Genomic DNA, 27,542 nt, shown 5'->3' with positions numbered 1-27,542 from the left:
CTGATCCGAAGAGACGCCATAGGTTCTTAACAGTCGTTATTATTAGCAATAAATCATACTGGGGACTGGGCCCAGCGGAAATTTCTACACTAATGCTAAAGAGTTTCTATGTATTTGAGGAAGGGTCGTTACCGTGAAAGGAAATGCGATATATTTATTATAAAAGTTGTAGTCTAGACTCTAGAATATCAGGAAGATATAAACAGCATTCTAGAAAATATTTCAGCGGATGCGGTAGGCAGCTACCATTCTTGGAGACCATCCATCGTCCACAGCACCTGATGAAGTTAATCTCCCTTGTGAATAACCATTATAGTTCCGTCTCAACTACGTTCGGCGGAGGCGATCCTACTCGACTGGGATTGATACGAAATTCTTAGATGTGCGAGTTTCAATGTTTATAAATCCTTTTCATTTTTATTTACTTTTTTTTGTAGTATAAAACCGATATAAATCTAAAAACAAAAAATACTTTTAAATAATTACAGTTCTAAAATGAAGTTATTTAAAATGAAAATAACACAAGATGAACGTGCACAGAAGTAGTCTTAGCAGGATAGGCATTTCCTGATGTACATTATTTAAATGTTGCATAATAGCTTGGGCGGTGGGTTGAATCGAATCACTTTAATATTTCCAAAAGTTTGGATTTTGCTCCATACGCCTTTGGAAATTTGTATACCAGTTTTGTAGCGTGGACAGTGGCACAAGCGTTTGATTACTCATTGTAGGCAGCTCTTGGGGAGTCACTGTGAAGCTGGAGGCATAGTTGAAGAAATTTTCCAACATTTTTTGACTAAACTGCAGGTTTGCATTGGCATTCGACTGAAATAAAACCAAAGCCAATATGTTATAAGAATCTAAAAAAAAAATCTTGCTAAAACTTACCACTGCTGGAGTTAGTTGTGTCACAGACATATCTGGCTCCACAGATATACCAATTTGTGCAGTATGTGATATTTCTTGGGCTCCAAATTGCATACCGTTTTCCTGAGCTTCTAGTTCATGAGATTTTTTCAATTGCGATATTTTGAATATAGCTGAAGGTTTGTTATTCGATATATGACCCAAATATTGCCAGGTTGGTGCCGACTGTGCATCGGGCCAAGAAAAATACACAGCTGCAGCCATACCTTCTGGTAAAGGTTGTACGCCGGTTAAAAACACCACTATATAGTTTACATGATCAATATCCGGCACATTTATTAGTAACTTATTTTCATCAACAGGCGTGAAATCTGTTTGAGGCTTTACAAAATGTGTTTTTATACATTTTGGATATCATATTATAATAAAAACTTACCAGTCTCCCAGAGATAATTAAACCAAACATAATTTTCTATTTCTTTAATAGGAAAAATCTAAAATAAAAACTTTTTTGAAGGAGAGAATTCTTGTTTACGTTTGTTCTAGAACAAAATTTGACATTTTGCAAAGTCTTGTTTGAAATTGCCTGATGGTTGCAACCTAATTTCAGACGAATGATGTTCACTTATGGCAATAACAAATTAAACCGGTGTTTTTTTTCAAAATTGTCAGGGTTTAAAGCTGTTTGGGTTTGGAGGATTTATCAAAACGAAAGGTTAATAGTTTTCATAACGTTAATAAATGCGCAGAGGTATTATTTTATTTTTATGTGTTATTCTGGAACGCCTCGGATGAAAGCGGCATTTGGATAACGACACGGAATAGCTGTGAGCACCACACAGGCTCGAACTTTGTAGTTCAATCTGTGTGGTGTTCATCGGTGTAACGAGAAGCATAGCTGAGAGCATGACATAATTACCAGATAGTGTACCGTAAACAGATAAGTAAAATTTTTTCTCGCGAAGTTCACTATCTGTCAACGAGTTGTGGTTGTTAATGGTGGTGTTCCAAGGTTGGGATTTATCTGACGATAAAACCCCGTTTGTGGTGCCATGAATTGCCTTGCCGGTATGCTGGCGTTTAGCGCGGCTAGGGCTCGCCGGATGGGGGTGGTTCTTGCAACCATGACATCTATCACACCATAAACCAAAAAAAATCATACCGGTCTTTGCGTAAGAAAGAAAGAAAAAGGTAGGCCAAAATAAGTCCAAAAAAAAAAAGGAACAGGAGACAATGTCGAAAAAAAAACAAACACGTTCACTCACGAAATTAATGGACAAATAACCTACACTGCACCGGACGATACGTGGCTTGGCGGCTGGTATGCCAAGCACTCGGCCCTCCCACAGAAGCCACGATCGGGCTTCACCATGATACCTACATCATGCCCTAGGTATCCCAACATCGGTACCCTTACTTACCTCTTATTTGTTCCCTACCACCTTCCTAAAATCGGCCTAAGCCAAACACATTTCTAATTCCGTATTCCAAACGTTATAAAACTGCCCTCTTTATTGTCACAAGTACAAAGAAATCTTAAATAGAATTCCAACAATGACATCCACCGTTCGCCTTCGATCCGATCATTTCTATCCGCTGAAGTAAGGTTCCCGGTTTGCTTCGGCCGGGCTGCCGCTGATGTCCGTCCGCGTATAAACGTCGGTAGTTGGTTCTGTCCGTCCGTGTTGTCTATATGAATATATTCCGCCTTTTGTGTTTTCTTTCAATCAATTCCTTTTTCTCCTTTTAGGTTTGACAAGCTGATATCCCCACCTAACGGGCAAAAGCTCCCTGATCAACGTATTGAGGACCTACCCGGATTAGAGCTCTGATCCTAGCGCCTACGGTTCCTCTAAAACGGAACTCACTAAATTTAAGTTGGGACAGATAACCCTTCTTGTCTCCCCCAGGTAAAAAAAGAAAATTAATATATATATATATATATCTAGATAGTATTGGGCACAAATATATTTATATATGTAAGTATTTACTGTAAAAAAAAGGTCTGTCTTTATAGGTCGTCCGTTTTGGTCCGGAGTCCGGCATTTACCCTTGCAACCCGGGGAGGTTGCAAGCATCAGGAGCTCCCACGTTGATTGGAGTGGCGATGGTGACTGGGCGTGGCTGATGACCGACGATAGGTGTATTGTAATTATTCCTTATTTTGCTTATACTTCATATATTTTCCAGACTCTCTATTTAGGCTATAAATCCAATTCAGTTTGTAGGTTAAGCCTTTTTTTTACTTGTAGGTTAAGCTCTATTTAGTTTGTAAGTTAAACTCTATTTAGTTTGTAAGTTACACTCTATTTAGTTTGTAAGTAACACTCTATTTAGCTTGCAAGTTACACTCTGTTTAGTTGGTAAGTAACACTCTATTTAGCTTGCAAGTTACACTCTGTTTAGTTGGTAAGTAACACTCTATTTAGTTTGTAAGTTAAACTCTATTTAGTTTGCAAGTTACACTCTGTTTAGTTGGTAAGTTTTAATCTCATATAGTTTTTAGGTTGTAACTTCCTGATGCACGTAGTTTTTAGGATTAATTCGCATGTAGTTTTTCAAGATTAATTGACACGTAGCTTTTAAGATTATTCGGCATGTAGATTTTAGCCTTGTGTTTTTCTTTCTTATTTGTAGTTGATTAATTAATTTAGGTTGTAGCCAAAAATGCAAATTTTCTTGAACACAAATTCACGGCAAATAAAAAAACTCTTTCGCTACCACTGGTGTTTTATTTTCTCTTTTCCTTTTTTTTTTTGTTCATAGCGTTTATATTAAGGTAAAAGTGGTTCACACTGCTTTGTGGCGCCGGGCATTCCACTTAACCGCAGACACTTGCAGAAAAAACTTTCTTCTCCAATCTCTCGCAGACAAACTCTTTTCTCTCCATCCAGCCAGCTCCAATATCCAGATCCAAAAGAAAGGGAAAGGCCCAGGAAATCGGCCATTTTCCCTAAATTTCCTAATATGGCTTTTTCCTTTCGCTTTTTCCCTTATTTTTGATATTTGGCCCCAAGCGACCTGACATATATCAATTCCAATCTGTGGCCAGCTGTTTCGGCCGCGTTGCCAACCAAATGAACATCATGATATTCACAATAGTGTCAATATGGGGACCTACTAACGCCCTGACATCGCGCACACAACAAACCCAACCATCCTGCCGATATCACTATCAAAGGATGGGAGGGAAAAAAGGTGCGATTTCTCGCAGTGTAGAAAGGTTAAAAATCCGGCTGTTTACGAATGGGCAACCCTAAAATGTGATCCGAACTGGCATCCCTATCGACTAATCGCTCAATTAGTGGAATCCGCCGTTCAATTGGTGGAATTAATCGTCGCCCTAGCTCAACTCTTTTAATAACTTTTATTCAACACAACTCAATTCTAGGGCCGGCCTCTCACTGGAGAAGGTGTCTCGGACACGTCAACGTATACCACGCTGCAAGCCTTTACCTTAAATAGCTGATTTTCACAACTAAAATTTGCACTTCCATACGTGTGTCCATCCCTTTATTTTATATCGCCGCATGTGAACCCCCTAATATGAAATGACATACGCGCCCGTCACTAAGGTCTGGCCTATGGATATCAACTCGTGATGCATGAAATGGATAGCTAAAGGCCAAAGAAGAAGAAATAACTCAATTTTTTCAATGGGACGACCGGAACAGCAACAATGGACGCAGAAATTATTTGGTAAGTATAATAATAAAAAAAAAATAAAAACTGGTGGCCATGTACAATAAAAAGAGTGTTTTAGTGCTTTAATTAAATTAAAGGGGCGTGCGCGTTTGCCCGAGAAAAATAAAGTGAAAATACGCTATGAACGAAAATGGCAGTGTTGCATGTGTGTGTGCGTGTGTGTAACAAAAAAAAAAAGGTTGAAGCAAATTCTAAAACAACCCAATAAATCCCTTAACAACAGATGAACAATGCAAAGAAAATGGTGGGGAAAGTTCACCGAATCCCTAAAATAATAATAAAAAAAAAAATCCTCCAGCCTAAATCAAAAAACATTTTAACCGAAGTGTCTAAAAAACCCAATAGCGCCAGTACCCAATAGCCACCCGTGGCTAAGGCCACTGAGCTAAATGTGATGGCGGAAAATAATGAAAATTGCCAAGCAAAACGTGAAAAATAAGTGAAAATACAAGAAAAACCCCAATAACCTAAAAATGCAGTGCCGGAAAAGTGAGTAGCGTGGGTTTCAAAAAAAAAAAAAAAAAAAAATAAATAAGTTGGCGTCGGTCCAATACACCCACAAGTGTACATATAAAAAATATCATCACCAATATCAATGGTGCGAGTGCGTAAAAGTGTGATCGTAATAGTGGAGTGCAACGGTGCCAAACGCAAGTGTGCGTAACCCACTCAAATAATGAATGGGGTGGGGGGTACGCATAATAAACGCGCCAATTTTAGTGGAGTGAAACAAAAGTAAAGTGCATACCAATCAATAATTGGGACACCTGAATTGAAACACCAAGTGCCATAAAAATAATGTGATGAAGTGAAAAAGGAAGCTGAAAAGAAAATAGACTTCGGACGGACAGAAAGTTAATGAACAGAAAATTAATTGAAATTAGAGAGTGACATTCTTAAAATAAAAAAAAAAAAATTGGAATGTGGAAAGTAAATCCCGGTTATGCGAAAATAATTGGAAAATGACCTATGTCAACGTGAATAAAAACAACGAAGGAGAGCATGTAAATTCTGAAACAAAATACGAAGGAGGTTGAAGAAAAAAAAAAAAAAAAAAAAAACGGACAAAAGCCAAATTGGTTTGTGACTTTGCGAGTGCCGTAAAGAGTTCAATGAACTGAAAAGTGAAAGTGGAAGAGAAAGTTAGTGCGAAATATCAAAAAGGATTTAAAAAAAATTAAAATGTCGAAATTATAAGTTATCGTGAATATGCGATAAAAATTACAAAGTGGCCTTTGGAAAAATTTGAAAAATAAACCAAAATGTGTTTTTAAATAAAGCATTTAGTGTGAAATGGACAAAAAGAAAGAAAGAAAACAAGCAAAAACTTTCAAAAAAAAATTTAAAAATATAAAACCATATAAGGTGAATGGTACTAAATGGTAATTTCTTTCCTTCTACTTTCAGATCCAAAGAATACCTCCCACGGAATTTGTCCACCACATCCTTGAGGACTAAGGACCAAACCGGAGAACCTTAAAGGAAAGGACAGAACGGAAAGGACAGGTAAGTACACATGAAGTATCCTAAAAGATCTGCACTTATACCTTTTTACGACTCCAAACAGGTCTTCGCCCAGGGACTAACAGGAACCCCCCACACACACAATGCCCATCCGAGTTTCAGAGGAAACAGGTAAGTCCGTTTTTCCTCTTCTATTCCTTCCAAAATACCGGTCCGTTGACCGACAATTTAACTAGAATCGGGTAGAACGAAAATTTGTGACCAATTGCGTTCCAAAAGCGGATGTGGACGTTGAGGGATGTAATATTCACTTTTTGTTACCGCCACCTAGTGGTGCCCCAAGGTTAACGCATGTTAATTATAGTGGTGAGAGGCCGCTAAATGAATTTGATTTTCATCCAGTGGACGGGACAGATGTGTGGAATGCGTTGAATCCAATTAAATCTAACGCTGTCGGAGCTGATGGGGTTCCACTAAGATTTTTAAGATTGATATTTCCTCTCATTTCAAGATTAATTGTACCCTTATTCAATAATATACTGATGACTTCCTCCTATCCAGATGCTTGGAAAATTGCAAGGGTAGTGCCCATACCAAAAATTAGCAGACCGACAACGCCAAGCGACTTTAGGCCCATTAGCATTCTACCGGTGTTCTCCAAGATCTTTGAGATTTTATTGAATAGACAGATTGTTGTTAGTCAAACTGTAACAAGATTATTTTCAAATTTTGAATTTGGCTTTAAGAGACACTTTAGCACAACAACACTGATGGCAAGTTTAATGGATGAAGTGAGAAGGAATATTGATCTTAACTAGTTAGGGTCAAGAACCCAGGTCATGCGTCAAAGGGCCAACCGATTGGCGGCTAACACCCTCCCCAGACCGTTCGCCAACCCGAGATCATACGTGGTGATCCTGACCACCAATCTGGAGATGCGTACCAGAGTCATCGTCACCGGATACTGCGTTACCGGCTTATTCACCGCGGTGAATCTGCCTTGTGTCTTCCACCCACTGTGATTCCATCCGCTATAACCGTCCTCTGGCCGCTCATATTCCTCATTCGTCCTCCCACCTTACTACGATGTGCATCCTAATGTCATAGTTTCGCTGGGGCACAGGGGGGTAGGCTCCGGAGGTCTATGACACGTCACAAGTTGGCCGCCCATTGACGTCAGCACACGTTGGAATCACAACCTGAGGGAGCTTCTGCGGTACTCTGGTCACGAAAACTCTGGCGCCCATCTCCAAGGTCCGGTGTAGAAGGTTCATCACTGACCTTTCGGTCGGTAAACAAAGTGGGGAATGCCACAGCCGCCCATCAAGCCGAATTGCTTGAAACACCGCGCTTTGCGGGTAGGGAGATAACTAGAAGAAATAAAACAACAACTGAAAGAAAAAGATAAAATAAGGGCTCAAAAAAACCCAAAACTAAAACAAGAAAAATCTGGCTCAAGCCAAAAAGAAACGATATACCAATTCGGTGTTAGAAAAAAGAAAGAAGACAAAAAAAAAAAAAAAAAAAAAAAAAAAAATATTGCCAAGAGCGCTACGCCACTCTGGCTTTGGGACACTATGCTATCCCATTCGATTTATAAAAATAAAATTCACTGATTACCACTATCTTAACCTATTTAAAAAAAAAAAAAAAAATAATCCATATGCCATTCAAGGCAAAAACGGAAAAACAAAAACAGAATTACTAAAATAACGAAATTCATATCTAATTCAAAGCAACAAGCAATTCATTTACTTAAGCCTAAAATCCTAAACCTATGAATGCTACCTATGGTCTTAACCTATTGCTTTAAATCCTTGGCGTGAAAGACGCCCAAAGATTTCCCTTGAAGATCTTCCACTTCATATAAGGAGTTCCCTACAGGCCGCACAATTCTACACTTGAAAAACTTCTTATCAAGTTTCGCGTTGTAGTCCTTAGAGAAGTTACTTTGCCGAAAACTACGGCGAAACACTTCTTGTCCGGGCAAGAATCTAACTTTTCGGCAACGAAGATTATAGGATTTTTCTCCCCTAAGGTAAGCTTTATGCAGGTTAGCTCTGATCAGCTCTCTGGTTCGCTCCATCTTCTCCGAGTTAGGCATAAGGTCGATATCGGGTTCATTTAACACTTGAAGTTTGCGCGCAATTTCGTATACGCTGCCGTGATTTATCATGTTAACGCCGAACAAAGCGTAGTAAGGCGTCACGTTTATTGCACTGTGCACCGACGAGCGCAGTGAGCATTCCACTTCCGAAAGGTGCTTATCCCACTCGCGGTGGTCTTCGCCAAGGTAAGCTCTTACCGCGGCAAGTACCGACTGGTTAACACGTTCCGACGCGTTGGCCTGTGGCGAATGGGTAGCGGTTCTCATATGGTGCACGCCGAAATTTTTAACCAAGTCCTGGAATTCCCTACTTACGAACTGTTTGCCATTGTCGGAGACAATGACTTCTGGAGTGCCAAACTTATGGAAAACTTCTGAAATCAAAAACTTTACCACATTTTTGGCACTCGCCTTAGCCATTGCCTTCAACAGCACGTACTTAGACAGATGGTCTAAAACAATAAATATGAAGGAATTCCCCGACTTGGAGCGCGGATAGGGGCCGAGGAAATCCACGTAGATGCGCTGGAATGGTCGTTCCACTTCGAATTCTTTGCCCATGGGTGGACGTAAAGTTGTGGTTGCCGGCTTCGTCTCCTTACAAACTCGGCATTGTTTCACAAAACTTCGCACCTGCACCGCCATGTTTGGCCAGTAAAAGTACTCTTTTACACGGTGCAAAGTTTTGTGAAATCCGCCATGAGCCGAGGTAGGTGGGCAATGAGCCCTTTCAATCACTTGTTCAGTCAGCTCGGCCGGCATCCACAACTTCCATGCGAAATCCTCACGCAAAGGGACACCGTCGTAGTGTCGCGTCCTTTTGTAGGCGATACCGTCGACAACCCGCAAGTCGGGTAAACTTGCCGCGTTCTCTTCGATATTCCGGATAAGATCTTGATAGGCGTCAGACTTAAAGGCTGGCGAGGAGAGATCCAACAACTGTCCTAAGTCCGTAGACAGTTCGTCCATATCGTACCTAGACAAGGTATCCGGAACAATGTTCTGGGTACCCTGCCTATGTTCGATATCGAACGTAAAGGACTGAAGATGGAGACTCCACCTCGCCAGTCTCCCGCTTAAATCCTTATGGGACATCAACCATTTGAGGCTGCTATGATCAGTGATGATGGTGAAAGCCATTAATTCAATATAAGGCCTGAATTTCTTTATTGCCATAACCACAGCCAAGCACTCTCTCTCCGTCACTGAATAATTCCTTTGAGCGGATGTTAACTTCTGTGAAAAATATGCAATGGGATGCTCTCCGCCCTCGTCATCCTTCTGAAATAGGACTGCTCCTATTCCCAGGTCGGAGGCATCACATTGCACATAGAAATGTTTCTCAAAGTTCGGGTGAGAGAGTACTGGGCTGGTAATCAGAGCCTGTTTCAACTGATCAAAAGCAGCCTTCGCCTGGTCGGTAAACACAAAAGTCTTACCCTTTTTAAGAGTATCGAAGATCGGGGTAGCTACCGTTGCGTAGTCGGGAATAAACCGCCTATACCAGCCGGTGGCGCCCATAAAACTTCTTACTTGCCTCGCCGTCTTTGGATAGTCGAATCGCGCTATAGTTTCAACTTTCGCTGGATCCGCCTTGAGGGTACCTCCACCAACAATATAGCCCAAGTATCGGAGCTCTTTGAAGCAAAATTTTGATTTTGCCACATTTATTGTGAGCCCCGCATCGGCTAACAATTCGGCCACACGCTTCAGCAACTCCAGGTGAGTGTCAAAATCTGGTGAAACCACCAAGAGGTCATCCAAGTAAACAAAAACACGGTCTCTTAGTGCTGCGGGAATCACTTTGTCCATTAACCGGCATAACCTCTGGGCCGCATTACACAACCCAAAAGGCATGACGGTAAAATGGTAAAGAGGCCTCCCCGGCACCGTAAAGGCTGTTTTTTCCTTACTGGCCTCATCAAGGGGTATCTGCCAGAAAGCATCCTTAAGGTCGACACTGGATATATAAAAGGTGTCACCAAGCCGGCTGAGTAGACCTTCAATATGCGGAAGAGGATAGGCGTCCTTGACGGTGAGAGCATTTAGTTTACGAGCATCAATGCATAGTCTATTTTTCTCGCCCTTGCGGACTAGGGTCACTGGATGACTCCAGGGACTATCGCTCTGCTCAATCACACCCAAGGCTAACATCCTATCCAACTCCGCATACATTAATCTCTGCACAGCTGGTGACACTGGGTAGTGCTTACTTTTAACTGGAGTTGAATCACGTGTGTCGATTGTGTGTACCTCAGACTGTGTCCTACCCAAGCCTTTCTTAGAAAAGCAAGGGAATTTCTCAATCACTTCTTCCAAGCGTTTCCGCTGGAAGTAGGACAATACATGGACTTTTCTGTCATCATTGACCCAGCCGTCAGCGTCATCACAAAGGCTGACATTGTTGGTGGTCAAACTCTCAATTTGGGCAAAGAGCTGAAACTTGCGCATAAAATCTATGCCAAGAAAAAGCGACCTTCCCAAAGACGGCACCAAAAAGAAAGTTATTTCATGCGACATTTTATTAAAAGTAACCGTGGCCGTGACGCGACCTACTATTTTATGAGGGCTTTCATCCGCGGTATGTATATATGAGTGGAATGGATGTACCACTAGATTCGCACGGCCGACGAAGTCGACGCAACCTTTTCCCAAACAGGATACCGTGGCACCGCTGTCGAGCAGACCCTCTATTTCTTGACCATTAATAACTAACCGTGTATAAAAGCGAGTGTCGTCACCCTCGTAGAGCGATGCGGCCGCAATTTGTCGCCGTAGAGCTTTCCTCTTTTTGTAACGCTCGCGCGCTTTCTTTACCTTATTGGAGATCCCAAAAATCCTCGCCTTTGCCTCGTTATACTCTTGTACCCGGACATGTAAAGGCTTTAACTCTCTAAGCTTTGGGACAAGTGTAGAACTATGCTTATGCTGTTGGGAATTCCTAAGAAGGGTGATCTTTTCATCAGGGGACGGGACTGGAGTTAAACTGGCGTCGACCGCACCTCTCCAGTCTGAGGTGGGATCCTCTGTCGGTTTCCCTGACATTTCGGGCAGTTTCTGACGGTTACTCCATCCTGACCACACCTGTAGCAAAAGAATTTTCTAGGCGCGGCACAATCCACCCAGCTATGACCTTCCAAACCACAATTCCAGCATTTCAGATTTGTTCTGCCTTGAATTGCATCCACTTCCATGGCCTCCGAAGGCAACTCTTCCTCCCAGGCTAATTCGTGAACGCGCTGCGGCCCTAGATTAGGGCGTTGATACTGTTGACGGTGGCTTGCAAGAAGATTTTCTGCCCTTTTGACTTCCCTGTAGAAGCTCCCCAAGTCGTCAACTCTCACTGAGAATATCATCTGTGCCAATGATGTTTTCAGGTTGCCCCTCATAATTTCCACCATCTCCGCCTCTCGATAGGGTTGCTTCTGCTGGTTTCGCAACTGAATCACCGCATTATAAAAATCTTCAAATGTTTCTTGGGGCTGCTGGCGACGATTGAGAATTTGTGTTTGAATCTGGAATTCGTTTTCAAACCGCTGGTATTGCGTCAGCAGAGCCCTCTCAATTTCTTCCCAAGATCGAAATTGGACAAACTTGCGGTGGTTCCAGTACCAGTCTAGCGCTGGTTTCTCCAAGAGCTGGTGAAACTTTGTTAGGAACTCGCCTTCAGGGCAATCGTAATCTCTTTTGAGCTCGCCTACGCGAAATATAAATTCTTGGACGTTCATGGTTTTGGAGGTTCCATCAAACTTAATTCCCCATTTAGCCAGGTTTAACTTGGCGGCCGAATCAGTGTGCGTGCTGCCTCCAGGCCTTCCAAAATGTGAATACGGACCTGGGAAATGCGCTGGTTGCGACGGCGGCGGCAAATGTGCTGGTGGCTCACGAGTGTTAGGCTGTTGTGGCCTCTCATTCAATGGCGTATAATAGATTGGCTGGGCTGAACCCCAAGAATTACGGTACACCGATGGCATGCTGAGACCGCCGGCCTCCGAAACTGGTGGTGCTGGTATAGATGATGTTGGGACAGCGCTGCTGGTTGGTACAAAAGGCGGTGGCTGTGAGTATAAGGACCCGGCCTGTTGATATGACGTGACTGGTGGAACTACTGGTGCCTGCATATGTGGCAAACCCCTAGACGGATGCGTTTGCGATGGCCCCAGAGATATATGCTGTCCCTGGCCCAGTAGTGGGCGTCCAGGCTGTCCTGTTGCCAGCTGAGCCATTGGTACATTGTTCGTAGGAACGGAATTACCCACTCCTAACGATCGTTTAGTAGCTTCAACAATGGTAGGTATCAAGCTGTTGATTCTTTCCGTCTGCTCCCTCTCGAACTCTATTCGGGCTAGACCAACGGCTGAAGAGATAATTTCGCGCATGCCAATACTCATAGTCGGGTTTGCTGGAGGCGCTGGGACGTTGAGACCAGTGAGTGGGCTAAAAGTTGGAGATGATACATGCCCTTGCGAGCTGAATGTGCTATTCAATAGCCGTGACAAATCGTCCATGCCTTGTGGTAGTGGTGGAGCGACGGATGAACGCGCAGATGCGATCGGCGCCTTGCTGGCTGCCATTGAGGTTGTTGTTGTTGTGGTAGTGAAAGTCACAGCTGGTTGGGTTGGGCTCACCCGAAAATTCTGAGAAGTTCCTGGCTGCATTATGGAATGGTCAGAATCTTCTCTGTTTGTCGAACGAGTGTTAACCATTGGAGTAAAAGATTTGCCAAAATAAAGAAATGTAAAATGCAAAAAGAAAAAAGAAAAGCAAAAAGTTGACGAATGTACTAAACTGCCAAAAGACAAATGTAATAAAGAATATAGCCGAAAAGGAAATTTCCTTTACGACTGTGCAAAAGCTGAATGTAGAATTAAAAAAAAACGAAGGTGAAAACCAAAATATGGCCAAGAGGAAATCCCCTCGTGACCTGAAATGTAAAATCTGGAAAACTGAAAAAACCAAAATATAAAGCTTCTAAATCCAAAGGACAGAAGCTAGCTGAAGAAAAATCAAAAGTTCCTAAAAAGCAAACAGCAGAATGGAAATGTATCTGGTATATACAAACTCCTGCTACTAAGGGAATAAATCTACCAAAGTAAAAGAAAACAGAAGAGAAATGGAACTACAAATTCATGTAAGGGATCGGTGGTAGGTAACAAACAAACAAAAAGGTAAGTAAAGGTAAAATGATGTACGTATCGTATAGTGCCAGTGTATGCATGTCCTAATACAAATATTCATTTTAATTCCAGGGTTTCGTGAGTGTAAACGCGAAAACAAAAAAACGATGAAACATGGAAGGTTAGCTACGGTGGACAACACGTGGAAACATAAATCTTTGTCTGGCCTTACAGCCCATGGACTAAGCCACGAATGCGTACGAAGACGAAGAAGAACGTGTATCCCGTGATAAAAAAAGGTAAGTCCACAATCAAATAGGCTATAACTAACTTTAATAATATTGACTCTAAATATGAAAAGATGTAGGCAGAAGTAGACATTTTCCTCCAAGCCCAAAGGCATTTGATGACACTAGGTATCGCTACCACTAGTCACCAAGACCAAGGACACGGAGACAGCTGTCACTTTAATGCACATCCTGTAATCTCCAAGTATTTATCGCCCCCTTTGATGAAGCTGCTCGTGCTCCAGAGTCTCTAAACTCGACTGGGCGGGACTTCACCAAATGAGACGTCTTCTACTTGGTGATTACATAATGTGTAGGACTGATAGAAATAAATGAATGGGCTATTGTGATGAAATTAGGGATAAAACTAAATTAAAACCAAGGGGCGATTAAAAGCTTACTTCCAAGAAGCTATCACGACCTCTGGATTAAAATAATCGTACCCCAAAAGAAATTCCGTCTAGAAAAGGACTGCTTAACTTGGGTCTTAAATGTAGCAAACGCGTTAGGGACTCTTAAATGACCTAAACGGGACTCATTTCTGACTGACAAGTAAACCAAGACATTCTCTACACAAAACAAAAACTATTGACACTAAAAGGCCTTATTTCGGGCCCCACGTTGGGCGCCATTTTGTTAATGGTGGTGTTCCAAGGTTGGGATTTATCTGACGATAAAACCCCGTTTGTGGTGCCATGAATTGCCTTGCCGGTATGCTGGCGTTTAGCGCGGCTAGGGCTCGCCGGATGGGGGTGGTTCTTGCAACCATGACATCTATCACACCATAAACCAAAAAAAATCATACCGGTCTTTGCGTAAGAAAGAAAGAAAAAGGTAGGCCAAAATAAGTCCAAAAAAAAAAGGAACAGGAGACAATGTCGAAAAAAAAAACAAACACGTTCACTCACGAAATTAATGGACAAATAACCTACACTGCACCGGACGATACGTGGCTTGGCGGCTGGTATGCCAAGCACTCGGCCCTCCCACAGAAGCCACGATCGGGCTTCACCATGATACCTACATCATGCCCTAGGTATCCCAACATCGGTACCCTTACTTACCTCTTATTTGTTCCCTACCACCTTCCTAAAATCGGCCTAAGCCAAACACATTTCTAATTCCGTATTCCAAACGTTATAAAACTGCCCTCTTTATTGTCACAAGTACAAAGAAATCTTAAATAGAATTCCAACAATGACATCCACCGTTCGCCTTCGATCCGATCATTTCTATCCGCTGAAGTAAGGTTCCCGGTTTGCTTCGGCCGGGCTGCCGCTGATGTCCGTCCGCGTATAAACGTCGGTAGTTGGTTCTGTCCGTCCGTGTTGTCTATATGAATATATTCCGCCTTTTGTGTTTTCTTTCAATCAATTCCTTTTTCTCCTTTTAGGTTTGACAAGCTGATATCCCCACCTAACGGGCAAAAGCTCCCTGATCAACGTATTGAGGACCTACCCGGATTAGAGCTCTGATCCTAGCGCCTACGGTTCCTCTAAAACGGAACTCACTAAATTTAAGTTGGGACAGATAACCCTTCTTGTCTCCCCCAGGTAAAAAAAGAAAATTAATATATATATATATATATCTAGATAGTATTGGGCACAAATATATTTATATATGTAAGTATTTACTGTAAAAAAAAGGTCTGTCTTTATAGGTCGTCCGTTTTGGTCCGGAGTCCGGCATTTACCCTTGCAACCCGGGGAGGTTGCAAGCATCAGGAGCTCCCACGTTGATTGGAGTGGCGATGGTGACTGGGCGTGGCTGATGACCGACGATAGGTGTATTGTAATTATTCCTTATTTTGCTTATACTTCATATATTTTCCAGACTCTCTATTTAGGCTATAAATCCAATTCAGTTTGTAGGTTAAGCCTTTTTTTTACTTGTAGGTTAAGCTCTATTTAGTTTGTAAGTTAAACTCTATTTAGTTTGTAAGTTACACTCTATTTAGTTTGTAAGTAACACTCTATTTAGCTTGCAAGTTACACTCTGTTTAGTTGGTAAGTAACACTCTATTTAGCTTGCAAGTTACACTCTGTTTAGTTGGTAAGTAACACTCTATTTAGTTTGTAAGTTAAACTCTATTTAGTTTGCAAGTTACACTCTGTTTAGTTGGTAAGTTTTAATCTCATATAGTTTTTAGGTTGTAACTTCCTGATGCACGTAGTTTTTAGGATTAATTCGCATGTAGTTTTTCAAGATTAATTGACACGTAGCTTTTAAGATTATTCGGCATGTAGATTTTAGCCTTGTGTTTTTCTTTCTTATTTGTAGTTGATTAATTAATTTAGGTTGTAGCCAAAAATGCAAATTTTCTTGAACACAAATTCACGGCAAATAAAAAAACTCTTTCGCTACCACTGGTGTTTTATTTTCTCTTTTCCTTTTTTTTTTTGTTCATAGCGTTTATATTAAGGTAAAAGTGGTTCACACTGCTTTGTGGCGCCGGGCATTCCACTTAACCGCAGACACTTGCAGAAAAAACTTTCTTCTCCAATCTCTCGCAGACAAACTCTTTTCTCTCCATCCAGCCAGCTCCAATATCCAGATCCAAAAGAAAGGGAAAGGCCCAGGAAATCGGCCATTTTCCCTAAATTTCCTAATATGGCTTTTTCCTTTCGCTTTTTCCCTTATTTTTGATATTTGGCCCCAAGCGACCTGACATATATCAATTCCAATCTGTGGCCAGCTGTTTCGGCCGCGTTGCCAACCAAATGAACATCATGATATTCACAATAGTGTCAATATGGGGACCTACTAACGCCCTGACATCGCGCACACAACATGGTTGTGTGTTTATATTATAGTTAAGAACCACAAACAAACAACAAAAAAATCGCGCGAACTAGTAATATACACAAAATCAAAGTTGTACTAATCACTAACAGAAAGTGTCAAGACAAATTTACTCAGGTAGTGTACAGAAAACAGCTGAGTACAATTTTTTCTCGCGGAGTACACATTCTGTCAACGAGATTTCATAACGTTCGGTTGTGTGTGTGCTTTATAGTTAAGAACCACAGCACACACAAGAAAAGAAAAATGGCGCCAACAAGTAATATACTCAAAATCAGAGTTGGACTAATCACTGATTTTGACAGATAGTGCATTCGATTTTTTGTTTTTGGCCAACTGCTCCTACCTGTTAAATTTGTCTTGGATAATGCACTCAATAATTTGTTTAACAGCATTGAAACATTGTTTGGTGCCATTTTGTGAGTAGTTTTACCCAAGGCGGATTTAAAAAGGTGGTCTTACGCGAACAGCTGTTATCAGACGGCCAGGTTTGAAGGTATTAAGATGACATTTTTTTGTTTACATTCTCTTTGTTGTTATCTTCTTTTTCGCATATTCTCTGCTCATGTACGCACACATATACACACACGCACACAAATTTCTTTGTGTTTGTTGGCAAAACGTCAATCAGCTTGATGGCAACATGGCGGATTGCACCATTTGATTCGTGTTTGTTGTACAAATGAGAACAGCTGTTAACAGCCGGCCAGGTTTGACGGTATTAAGATGACAGTTTTTTGTTTACATTCTCTTTGTTGTTATATTCTTTTTCGCATATTCTCTGCTCATGTACGCAAACATATACACACAAGCACACAAATTTCTTTGTGTTTGTTGGTAAAACGTCAATCAGCTTGATGACAACATGGCGGATTGCACCATTTGATTAGTGTTTGTTATACAAATGAGACCACCTTTAATTGTTTCGCCATGAATTTTACCTTTGCAATTAATTGAAGCGAAATTTGTGTTGGTGCAGCGACATGTCACTGATATTTTGCCCATAGAAATTAGTACCACACTTCAATTAATTGCAAATGTAATTAAATGCCCATGAAATGGACATTAATCGACTTTGCTTCAATGCTGTTGTCTTCGTTGTGTGTGTGTTGTTTCACTTTTTGCGTTCTGGCGAAGAATAGAATACGTGGGATTTCGCAATAATTTACTAGGCATTTTCGCTGCAAATGATGTCAATACTAGACTTAAATACTGAGTGCCTATGATGCTCGATTGTCGGATTATAAACGCCTTTGAATATCCAATGGCCATCGCAGTTTCCGCGGCCATCGCTTATTTGGACCGGAACGAGCTCATCTACAGGAGCTTGACGAGGACCGCCACCTTGAATCTCTTGATACAAATCAAAAGACACTTAAAATTAAAGGTTTTCGTTTCTTTGTATGTGAAAATTAACGGATATTATAATGGGAAGACAGATGTTTGCCCGAGTCAAATCACCATGATCTCTTAAAGCTGAGTATTCTGTTCAGCTTTTCGGGTGGAATGCTGTCAAACTCCATATAAAAAAAACGTCGGTGAAACGTTGGCTAAAAATAGGCGGAAAAGTAGTACTCTGCTTAAAGTGAGGAAAATGGCAAAAACTATTATAGGGGCAGGATTCACTGAATAAGGTTAAGCCAAGCGATCAGCCGATATACTTTTTTTTAATATTTGACAGTACTTGGCATTGAGGATGTCAACTTGTTCTCTTTTTACATTCATTCTTTGTTTACGTTTTCTCCTATATGATGACATTTTCAATCGTCAGATTTGACATCTTTAATGATGTTTATGGGGCCTATCCACTTTATGTTTTTGCATGTGACCTAACCTTCTATTAGTGAATCCTGTTATAGGGGCAACACTTGAATCTATTGCCGGCATCATATCTGTTATTTTATTGGTTTCAGTGGTTGTGTTTCTTTATTTGTTTGATACAAAGTATATAAAATAGAGAAAACAATAAGTGCAGATATAGAAACGTGTTTTGGTATATAAACAAAATATTTTGATAGCTGTAAAATTTCGCTCGCGATACAATGAAAAAAATTGCGGCGGCTATTCCGAAAGCAAAATGGAATACCAGCTCTAATGGAATGTGTTATTTTTCGCTATCGCCAGCATCTGTTATTGTGTCAACGATTAAACAATCTTAACCATTCCTGGCTTTTTGCTGACAACAGTGTCATAAGGAAACTGACATTCGAAAGCAGATTTTCTTGGAACAGGAGCACACATATTTTTATTATTTTCATTAAACTGGGAAATTATGGCTGGGCTTGTCCACTTGGCTAGATTTTGCAGTAAACACCAACATAATTTCAACAGCCAGAAAGCATACAGCACTTTGGGACGTTATCAGTACTGCAAATTCAATGCTCCCGGTAGTCGTCAGCGTGTAACAGCACATCTGGTAAGTAGTCTTTTGTCGCTTCATTATCAAGGCCATTCTCATTAAAATGTCCAACCACAACAAATATTTCGTAATATATAGCCAGTGTTATTGTTTTGGCAACAAAGCCTTCATCATAATTGGCTTTGGTGCATGATTGAATTTGACATTAAGTAACAACTATTTTGTTTACCAAAGGTCGTTGATGGCTAAATTGATTGTTAGGAACGTTGTCCTTGGAGGAAATGCAATAGAAGCCGTATATTCCTGATTTAAAACGTAAATACGTCGTGTTTTAATATGGTCTTTGGATGATTGAGATTTGAATTGTTTCATAAGGAATCATCTCCAAATGCTTGTCTCAATGTACGAATGAGTGGGGATTTTTTGGCAAAAACGAAAATTTGCCATACACTGTTTTCGAAATGCTGTGGTATTGACTCCGGAATTTCAATTTTGCATATATACATGAAAAGTGCCTATTTAGTAGTAATCACAATGTAATTGGCCGTGGAACGTTTATCAGCTAAGTTAGTTTTCATCTATAATATTGATGTGAAATACTCAACATGTAGCCTTTGAAGAGAAGATTTGTACAACTCATTGGAATAGATAGGTATACATTGCCCATCTTAAGTTCGATCTCTAGTCAGCCAAGACATAAACTCCCGCAAGGGTTTCACAACCTCATCTTCGTTAGCTTAGAGTAGGTATTGGCTAACTCAGAAACACAGCATACATTGAGGTGAAGTGCACCGATTTACCCGTTTGCACCCCCAAAACAGTAATGTAATGCTAATTTTCTCATAAGATGCATATGGGATGGCTTTGTGAGTAAATATTTAATTTTATTTGCTACAATCTACAATTCTTATCTATTTGTTTGCGGAATTAAACCGCATGCATTATTGGTTGGTATGAGTATATGTATACGAGAACTTTTGTTTAGCTCATAAGTTTAAAAAACTAAAAAAGTTGGTTTAACCAGGCATGAAAAGATGCTGTCACTTTGAAAGGTAATGCCAGTAGTAAACTGATTCGCAAAATGACAAGAACTATGAGTGATAGGGAGTTTAGAAGCAAGAATTTTTTCTTCGCGAAAAGAGTATAGGTGTCAAGGAACATAACAGCTTTTCACTCGTGTAAATGGGATACAGGGAACTCAATCCCATGGCAGTCGGTTGTACGTATCGAATTGACCCGGTGGGGTCTTTCATAGGAAAGGGCTGTCGCCTCAGTGTTACCGTTTGATAAAGCTACATAATTGGCTGAAATATTCGCCGCAAATTCTTCTTTCTCGGTGAACAAACCATTACTAACATCTTTTTCTCGACAGTCCTGGGAATTTAAGTAATTTTTCTGCTGTGCTCAATCGTCCACAACGCAAACTTTTCAGACTTGCCTACCGTGGAGTCTTTCCAGCGCAATGCATGGTATAAACGGTCTAGCCAATTTTAAAATGTTAGCCTAATTTAACATTACCGGCCAATAGAGATATGTATGCTATCGGCGATTATAGAAACCCGACACGGGATAGCTGTGAGCACCACACAGACTGGAAATTTGAGGTCTCATCTGCGTGGTGTTTATCGCTGTCACGAGAAGCTTAGCTGCGAACTCCCGGTATGTTCCATACCGACTAGCTGCAACTGCTGTCGTCGTGGAGAGTCTTAGTGATAGGCCGGTCGGCATCGGTTCTTGCTTATATACTGAGTGCCTATGATGCTCGATATGTCAAGGCGAGCTATGGGCCAGCCTGTTTGCGCGGCGATAGGTCTTTTGAACCGGAACGAGCTTGCTCACTTTCAGGAACTTGACGAGGATCGCAACCTCCACATGAAAATGGGCTACAAAAACAAAAACAACATGGAAACCATGGTTAACCACTATTAACATTTTGTTCTATTGACATGTTCACATTGTGTGTTTAGACAAATGTCAAAAAAACTACTTCCTTTCTTTTTCTTTCACAGCTCTAAAAATATATGGGTATCAAATGTTTTTTTGGCTAGGAAACAATTAAATGTGGGCGTTTAGCTCATATTGTGGATCATACGATATAGAAATTGTCCCTTAACGTAGATTGGTCTATGCTTATGCTCCATATAATATCGAAGGTAGTATCAGTGTGTTCGGAAGATTGCCTGTCCAGAGGTGCCTTTGAAGTTCATTTGTAGTTCAGTAGCATGTATTGACTCACTGCAGAGTTCAATCACATGGTAGCCGGTTGTACGTACCGGATTGACCCGATGGAGTTCTTCATCGGCAAGGGCTGCCGCCTCAGTGTATAACACACTGCTACAACAACAACTGCAGAGTAAGATATAATCGACTATTTCAAAGGTATCGTTATCCACACACAGTGTTTGGGCTCGACTTTGATATTATGTACCAGGAGGTCCTTAGTTTTTGTCGGATTGGACTTCGTTTTTCCTTAGAAGGAGTTCTGGGCTGAAGGTATGCTGCCTATAGGTGTACATTTGGTGTACATAGATGGATCAAGATTGGAGGACGGCGACGGGGCAGGAGTCTTTAATGAATTTATAGGAGTAAGGGTGTCATACAAAAGCCCTAGAGAAGAGTGTTTTTGTAGCAGTGTGGTACACTGAGGCGGCAGCACTTGCCGATGAAGGACTTCATCGACAACCGGCTGCCATGGGATTGGAGAAGATTGTAATGCAGGAGGGGCTGCCCAAATAGACTATCAACGCTTTGGTGCAGGCTATGTGAGGTCGCTATTGGTAAGGATATGAAAATAACATTTTAGAACCACAAGGAAGACTATCATGCTTTGTTGGTTCCTTTCCATGGCAAAGAAATGGATCGATTATGAGTGCATATCATGCTACTGGATCCGTGATATGTGAGATCTTCGGTACGGTTCCTTAATGGATGGATCAAGATTGGAGGACGGCGCCTGGGCAGGAGTCTTTAATGAATTCCGTAATGTAGCAGTGTGGTACACTGAGGCGGCAGCCCTTGCTGATGAAGGACTTCATCGAGTCAATGCGGTACATACAACCGGCTGCCATGGGATTGGAGAAGTTTGTGATGCTCGAGGGTCTGCCCAAATGGACTATCAACTCTCTGGTTCCGGGTTATGTGAGGTCACGACTGGTAAGGATAGGATAATAACATTTAAGAACCATGAGGAAGGTTATCATGCTTTGCTGGTTCCTTCTCATGGCAAGGAATGGATCGATTATAAGTGCATATCATGCTACTGAATCCGTGATATGTGAAAACTTTGGTACTGTTCCTTTATGGATGGATCAAGATTGGAGGACGGCGCCTGGGCAGGAGTCTTTAATGAATTCATAGGAGTAAGGGTGTCATACAAAAGCCCTAGAGTAGAGTGTTTTTGTAGCAGTGTGGTACACTGAGGCGGCAGCCCTTGCTGATGAAGGACTTCATCGAGTCAATGCGGTACATACAACCGGCTGCCATGGGATTGGAGAAGTTTGTGATGTAAGAGGGGCTGCCCAAATGGACTATCAACGCTCTGGTTCCGGGTTATGTGAGGTCGCAACTGGTAAGGATATGAAAATAACATTTTAGAACCATGAGGAAGGCTTTTATGCTTTGCTGGTTCCTTCTCATGCAGGGGTGGCAATGTTTGAGCTGGCAAAGAATGGGTCGATTATGAGTGCATATCATGCTATTGAATCCGTGATATGTGAGACTTTGGTACTGTTCCTTAGTGAAATGTTCAGGGGCAAATTTTTGTTTATTGCAATGTTAGCTCTATCTCGATGCTTAGAGAGAGAATTGGAATTCTATAGATATTTTTGTTGCTGTAGCCACCCTGGTTGTTGTAGGAGCGATCGCCGCGGGAACAAGGTGGCCATAACTTATTTAATGGCGCTAATAACTCGCCTATTCACATCCAGCATCATAGGCGCTCAGTATTTGTGCAAGAGCGGGTGCCACCCGACCTCTCACTGAGACTCCCCGCTCGATACCGCTAATGGTCCGCGTCTGCCATTATAGTTACTCTGCCTGCGCGCCTGGAAGCTTCCTGCTAAGCTTCTAGTGATAACGATGAACACCACACAGATGGGACCTCAATGTTCCAGCCTGCATGGTGCTCACAGCTATCCCGTGCCACCTTGGTATGTGGGGGAGCGATCCTTGTCAAGCTCCTATGGGTCGGCAAGCTTGTTCCGCGAAAACATGATTGTCATTGGTCATTTAAAGATGTCAATAACTAACCTTGTTATACCGAGCACCATAGGCACTCAGCATTTGTGAAAGAGCCGGTGCCACGCGACCTCTCACTGAGACTTTCGGCTCGATATCGCTGATGGTTCGCGTCTGCCATTACAGTTACTCTGAACAGAGTATTCCACCATCCGCAACTTCTGGCGCGTCTGGGAGCTTCCTGCTAAGCTTCTAGTTGTTGTTGTTGTTGTTGTAGCAGTGTGTTAAACACTGAGGAGACAGCCCTTGCCGATGAAGAAATCCATCGGGTCAATCCGGTACGTACAACCGGCTGCCATGGGATTTGAAGCTTCTATTGAAGAAGCTTCTAGTGATAACGATGAACATCACACAGATGGGACCTCGATGTTCCAGTCTGTATGATGCTCACAGCTATCCCGTGCCACCTTGGTATGTGGAGGTAGCAATCCTCAAGCTCCTAAAGGTCGGCAAAGCTTGTTTCGCGAAAACATGATGGCCATTGGTCATTTGAAGGTGCCAATAACTAGCCTTGTCATGCCGAGCATCATAGGCACTCGGTATTTAGGCAAGAGCCGGTGCCGCCCGACCTCTCACTGAGACTCTCCACTCGATATCGCTGATGGTTCGCGTCTGCCATTACAGTTACTCTGTACGGAGCATTCCACCATCCGCAACTTCTGGCGCGCCTGCTAGCTTCCAGCTTAGCTTCTAGTGATAACAATGAACACCTCATAGATCGGAGCTCAAAGTTTCAGATCGTGTGGTGCTCATATATTTCTAGGTAGACCTTTCCCAACATCTGCTATTGGTTGTGGGCATCCCCCAAAGACTATATTTGGCTGTCAAACAACCGAAATTCAGATACCTTATCATGACCACAAAAGTCTGTTAAAGGTCCGCGTCTGCCATTACAGTTACTCTGTATGAAGCATTCCACCATTCGCATCCCCTGGCGAGCCCGGTAGCTTCCAGTTAAGCTTCTAGTGATAACGATGAATGCCTCATAAATCCGAGCTGAAAGCTCCGTGTGGAGCTCATATTTTTCGAGGTAGACCTTTCTTAACATCTGCTATTGGTTATGGGCATCCACCAAAGACTATATTTAGCTTCTAGTGATAACGATGAACACCTCATAGATCGAAGCTCAAAGTTCCAGCCTGTGTGGTACTCATATATATTTCTAGGTAGACCTTTCTCAACATCTACTATTGGTTGTGGGCATCTACCAAAGACTATATTTGGCTGTCTCTTATGCAGTTTTTCCCACATAGTTAGCCTATGAAACCTACTCAAACAACCGAAATTCAGAAACCTTATCAGGACCACAAAAGTCTGTTAAAGGTTCAAAGTTTTTCGTAGAAAAAATTTAAATACAAAGAAACAATTTTTAGCAAAGATTTCCACAGTTACCAGTTAGACAAAACACCTCGTGGTAATTGTTCAAGAACTTTGCAACAGATAACTTGTTGCTAATTAAATTATAAAATTTGCTTAAATTAAATGATGGCAATATACTGACGCTTCATTCTCCCTCGTTTTGTTATCTTTGCAGACCCATTGAATTCTACTCGAGTAGGCAGTTAAAAAATTGAAATTCTATTAGGACAACAGAGTATCCAGCACAGATTGAGAGTCTTAGAAAAGCAATTTTTGGGCAGCACTAATTTCTCACTCTCTGATTAGTGTCTAAGTGAACATGGGACGTACTTATCGTTGTCGCAAACAGCGACTAAAACTAGCTGCAGAACATGAACAGTCTAAAGATGAAAGCTTTCTACCAGATTTATATAAATACCTAAGCTCCTTGCAATGGAAAAATGAAAGTCGTTTGACAGCACGTAATTTCCCTTTAACTGGTCGCGGCCTATGTTCCAAACAAGCTATTTGTGGTACAGAGCCAGAACTTATACGTTTACCCATTGATGCTTTATTGACCATAAAAACCTTGGAAGATGATGAAGGTTTTAGGGAAATGTTTGACGAGGAGAAATTTGATAAAGACCATAAGATTTCTTTTCAATCATTAATGGCATTTTATGTTCTATATCAAATGGCTTTGGGTCAAGAATCCCCGTTCAAGCCTTATTTAAAATCCTTGCCAACATATTTTAGCACACCCTATTTTTGTCCCATAGCAGAATTGCAATGTCTGCCTGAAAATATTTTAGAAAGAACAGTTGAACAGAATCGTTTGATTAAAGAATCGTACAAAAACTTGAAAATAGTTTTGAGAAATGCAGAAGATTTTGAGTTAAAATATCCAATGGCACAATTTCGCTGGTCGTATTTCGTAGTCAACACACGTAGTGTTTATGTCTTGGGCAAACAAATAAAGTCCGACAAACTGTATTTTCAAAATCTTCTAAGCGAAGATTATAATTTAGCTTTAGCCCCTTTTCTAGATTTATTCAATCATTCAGATTTAGTACAAACCGAAGCTGATGTAATGCGCCATACTGCGAGCAAGCAATTGGAATTTGTTTTAACTCTTGCCAATGGTGATGGTGCCAAAATACCTGCCTATCGGCAAATTTTCATAAGCTATGGTGCCTTGAGCAATCTTAAGCTGTTAACGGAATATGGCTTCTTTTTGCCTTCGAACCGCCATGATTTGTTTGAGTTTTCCCTCATGGATATTGAAAATTTCCTACATATGGAGAAATCATTTAAAGGCAGGGTTTTCCATAAAAATAAATTCAAGTTCATAAGGGATCACAATCTGTGCGATCAAATGTTTGTGCACCAGCATGAAGGGGTATCTCATAATTTACAGGTGGTCTTACATTTGCTCTTCAAAGAAGAAAGTCATTTTCCCAACATTTTGAATCAGGTTGCTTTTGGCTCCATTGAAAATTTACAAAATGTCAATGAAGAAGTTGGGCTTTTGTTAAAATTTAAAGTAAAGGAATATGAGATGTATATAAAATCCTTGGAATCTTTAAGGGATTTGACAAAGTCAGGATATATTGCAAAAATGTATTTGCAAGAATGTCTGAGGTATATGGACGAATGTTTACTAGGACTTTAGATATGTAAAAAAAGGCAAATTTTGCCCATGAACATTCCCCTAAGGAACAGGGGCAAACTGTAAATGTAAAAAATTATTATTCTTAAATAATATTAAGTTACTTTTATATTTTTTCAAAACTTCAATAAAGAAATTTTGTTTTATTTCAAAAACTAGCTGAACCGGGCCCGCTTCGCTGCACCTTTTTTTAGATTATATGGAGCAAAATTTTTCTTTGAATATTTATTTTCGACAATTAAAGAGCTTCTAGTGAAATACAAAATTGCAAATTTTGCCCATGAACATTCCACTAAGGAACAGGGGTAAACTTCTCACATACCAATGAGTACAGTCCGATTCAAGTTTTAAGCTCAATGATAAGGGGCCTCCTTTTAAAAGCCGAGTCCGAACTGCGTAGCGCAGTGCAACACCTCTTTCGAAAGAAGTTTTACATGGCATAGTAACTCACAAATGTTGCCAGCACTAGCAGGGGAAAACCACCGCTGAAAATTGTTTCTAATGGTCTCGCCAGGATTCGAACCCAGGCGTTCAGCGTCATAAGCGGACAGGCTAACCTCTACGCCACGGTGGCCTCCATAGCTCCATAAATTTGCCCTCTTTGGGGGATGTTCTCGGGGATGGGCGGCCGCCAAACACTTGGTTCCACATCTGGATATCAGATTCGTATTCTACACTCAAATACCTTTTATTTAAGCGCCATATTGGCCTATTCAGTAAATAAATCCTGTTTGGGGGGTGTTTTGGAGAAGGGGTGGCCCCCGAAAATTGGTCCTACATTCGAATATCAGATTCGTGTTTTACTCTCAAATACCTTTAATTTGAGTCCCATATTGCTATGGTCGGTAAATATGTCCGATTTAGGGGTGTTTTGGGGGTGGTTCCCCGAACACTTGGTCCGACAATTGAATATTAGATACGTTTTCTAAGCTAAAATACCTTTCATTTGAGTCCAATATTGTCTTGATTGGTGTATATATATATTTGGTAGGTTTTGGGGGTGGGGCGCCCCTCCCTAGGTACCCCATCAGAAATTTGGATACCAAATTTTTGTTTGTAGGCTACTATAAGAGAGCACACAAAATTTCGCTTAAATCACACCACCCATCAGCGAAATCTGGCGTTTCTGAAAATTAGGGTAAGGGGGGAGGGTCCGCCCCCCCCTTCAGATATCAAAAAATGTAGTACCCTATTTTCACCACGGGATTATTATGCACCACCTGCGAAAATTTCAAGAAAATCGGTTCAGCCGGTTCTGAGTCTTTAAGGAACACACAAACAAACAAACGAAAATTGATTTTTATACCCTAAACCATAGGATGGTATACTAATTTTGTCATTCTGTTTGTAACACCTCGAAATATGCGTCTGAGACCCCATAAAGTATATATATTCTTGATCGTCATGTCATTTTAAGTCGATCTAGCCATGTCCGCCCGTCCGTCTGTCTGTCGAAAGCACGCTAACTTTCGAAGGAGTAAAGCTAGCCGCTTGAAATTTTGCACAAATATTTTCTATTAGTGTAGGTCGGTTGGGATTGTAAATGGGCCACATCGGTCCATGTTTTGATATAGCTGCCATATAAACCGAC

General features: G+C 41.2%; 3 protein-coding genes and 1 long non-coding RNA gene across 5 annotated transcripts in view; 3 read left to right on the top strand and 1 right to left on the bottom strand.

Annotated features, from left to right (window-relative positions):
• Positions 1-389: 389 nt before the first annotated feature.
• Positions 390-1,432, bottom strand: LOC106092433 (protein OPI10 homolog). Its single transcript, XM_013259303.2, has 3 exons — positions 1,304-1,432; positions 889-1,248; positions 390-825 (listed from the first exon to the last, which is right to left on the bottom strand). The coding sequence occupies exons 1-3, from the start codon at positions 1,331-1,333 to the stop codon at positions 628-630; spliced, it is 588 nt and encodes a 195-aa protein (XP_013114757.1). The 5' UTR covers positions 1,334-1,432; the 3' UTR covers positions 390-627.
• A 3,026-nt stretch (positions 1,433-4,458) lies between these two features.
• Positions 4,459-7,694, top strand: LOC131997902 (uncharacterized). Its single transcript, XR_009398475.1, has 3 exons — positions 4,459-4,566; positions 5,980-6,078; positions 6,140-7,694. It is a non-coding gene; the product is annotated as an uncharacterized LOC131997902 (long non-coding RNA).
• Positions 7,695-18,539: 10,845 nt separating this feature from the next.
• The window catches only part of LOC106092439 (iron-sulfur clusters transporter ABCB7, mitochondrial), a 29,926-nt gene continuing 20,923 nt past the window's right edge, over positions 18,540-27,542 (top strand). For both annotated transcript variants that reach the window (XM_059362483.1, XM_059362482.1), the window contains exon 1: positions 18,540-18,765. In XM_059362483.1, coding sequence (XP_059218466.1) covers positions 18,622-18,765 — 144 coding nt within the window. In that variant the 5' untranslated portion in view covers positions 18,540-18,621. The remainder of the gene's footprint in view (positions 18,766-27,542) is intronic.
• LOC106092441 (SET domain-containing protein 4) lies at positions 18,676-26,109 on the top strand. The gene is made up of 2 exons (XM_013259311.2): positions 18,676-18,765; positions 24,479-26,109. Exon 2 carries the CDS (start codon positions 24,623-24,625, stop codon positions 25,952-25,954), a length of 1,332 nt encoding a protein of 443 aa, XP_013114765.2. The 5' UTR covers positions 18,676-18,765; positions 24,479-24,622; the 3' UTR covers positions 25,955-26,109.

This window comes from Stomoxys calcitrans, chromosome 1 (genome assembly GCF_963082655.1).
Source record: "Stomoxys calcitrans chromosome 1, idStoCalc2.1, whole genome shotgun sequence".
NCBI classification, from domain to species: domain Eukaryota; kingdom Metazoa; phylum Arthropoda; class Insecta; order Diptera; family Muscidae; genus Stomoxys; species Stomoxys calcitrans.
This window is presented reverse-complemented; position numbering and strand designations above follow the sequence as displayed.

Bases quoted from the DNA above. Each gene is read 5' to 3' on its own strand.
- LOC106092433 (XM_013259303.2), bottom strand. From the start codon at position 1,333: ATGTTTGGTTTAATTATCTCTGGGAGACTG. The intron at 1,249-1,303 runs GTAAGTTTTTAT...CATTTTGTAAAG, and splicing joins TAATTATCTCTGGGAGACTG to CCTCAAACAGATTTCACGCC. The intron at 826-888 runs GTAAGTTTTAGC...GTTTTATTTCAG, and splicing joins CACAACTAACTCCAGCAGTG to TCGAATGCCAATGCAAACCT.
- LOC106092441 (XM_013259311.2), top strand. From the start codon at position 24,623: ATGGGACGTACTTATCGTTGTCGCAAACAGCGACTAAAACTAGCTGCA.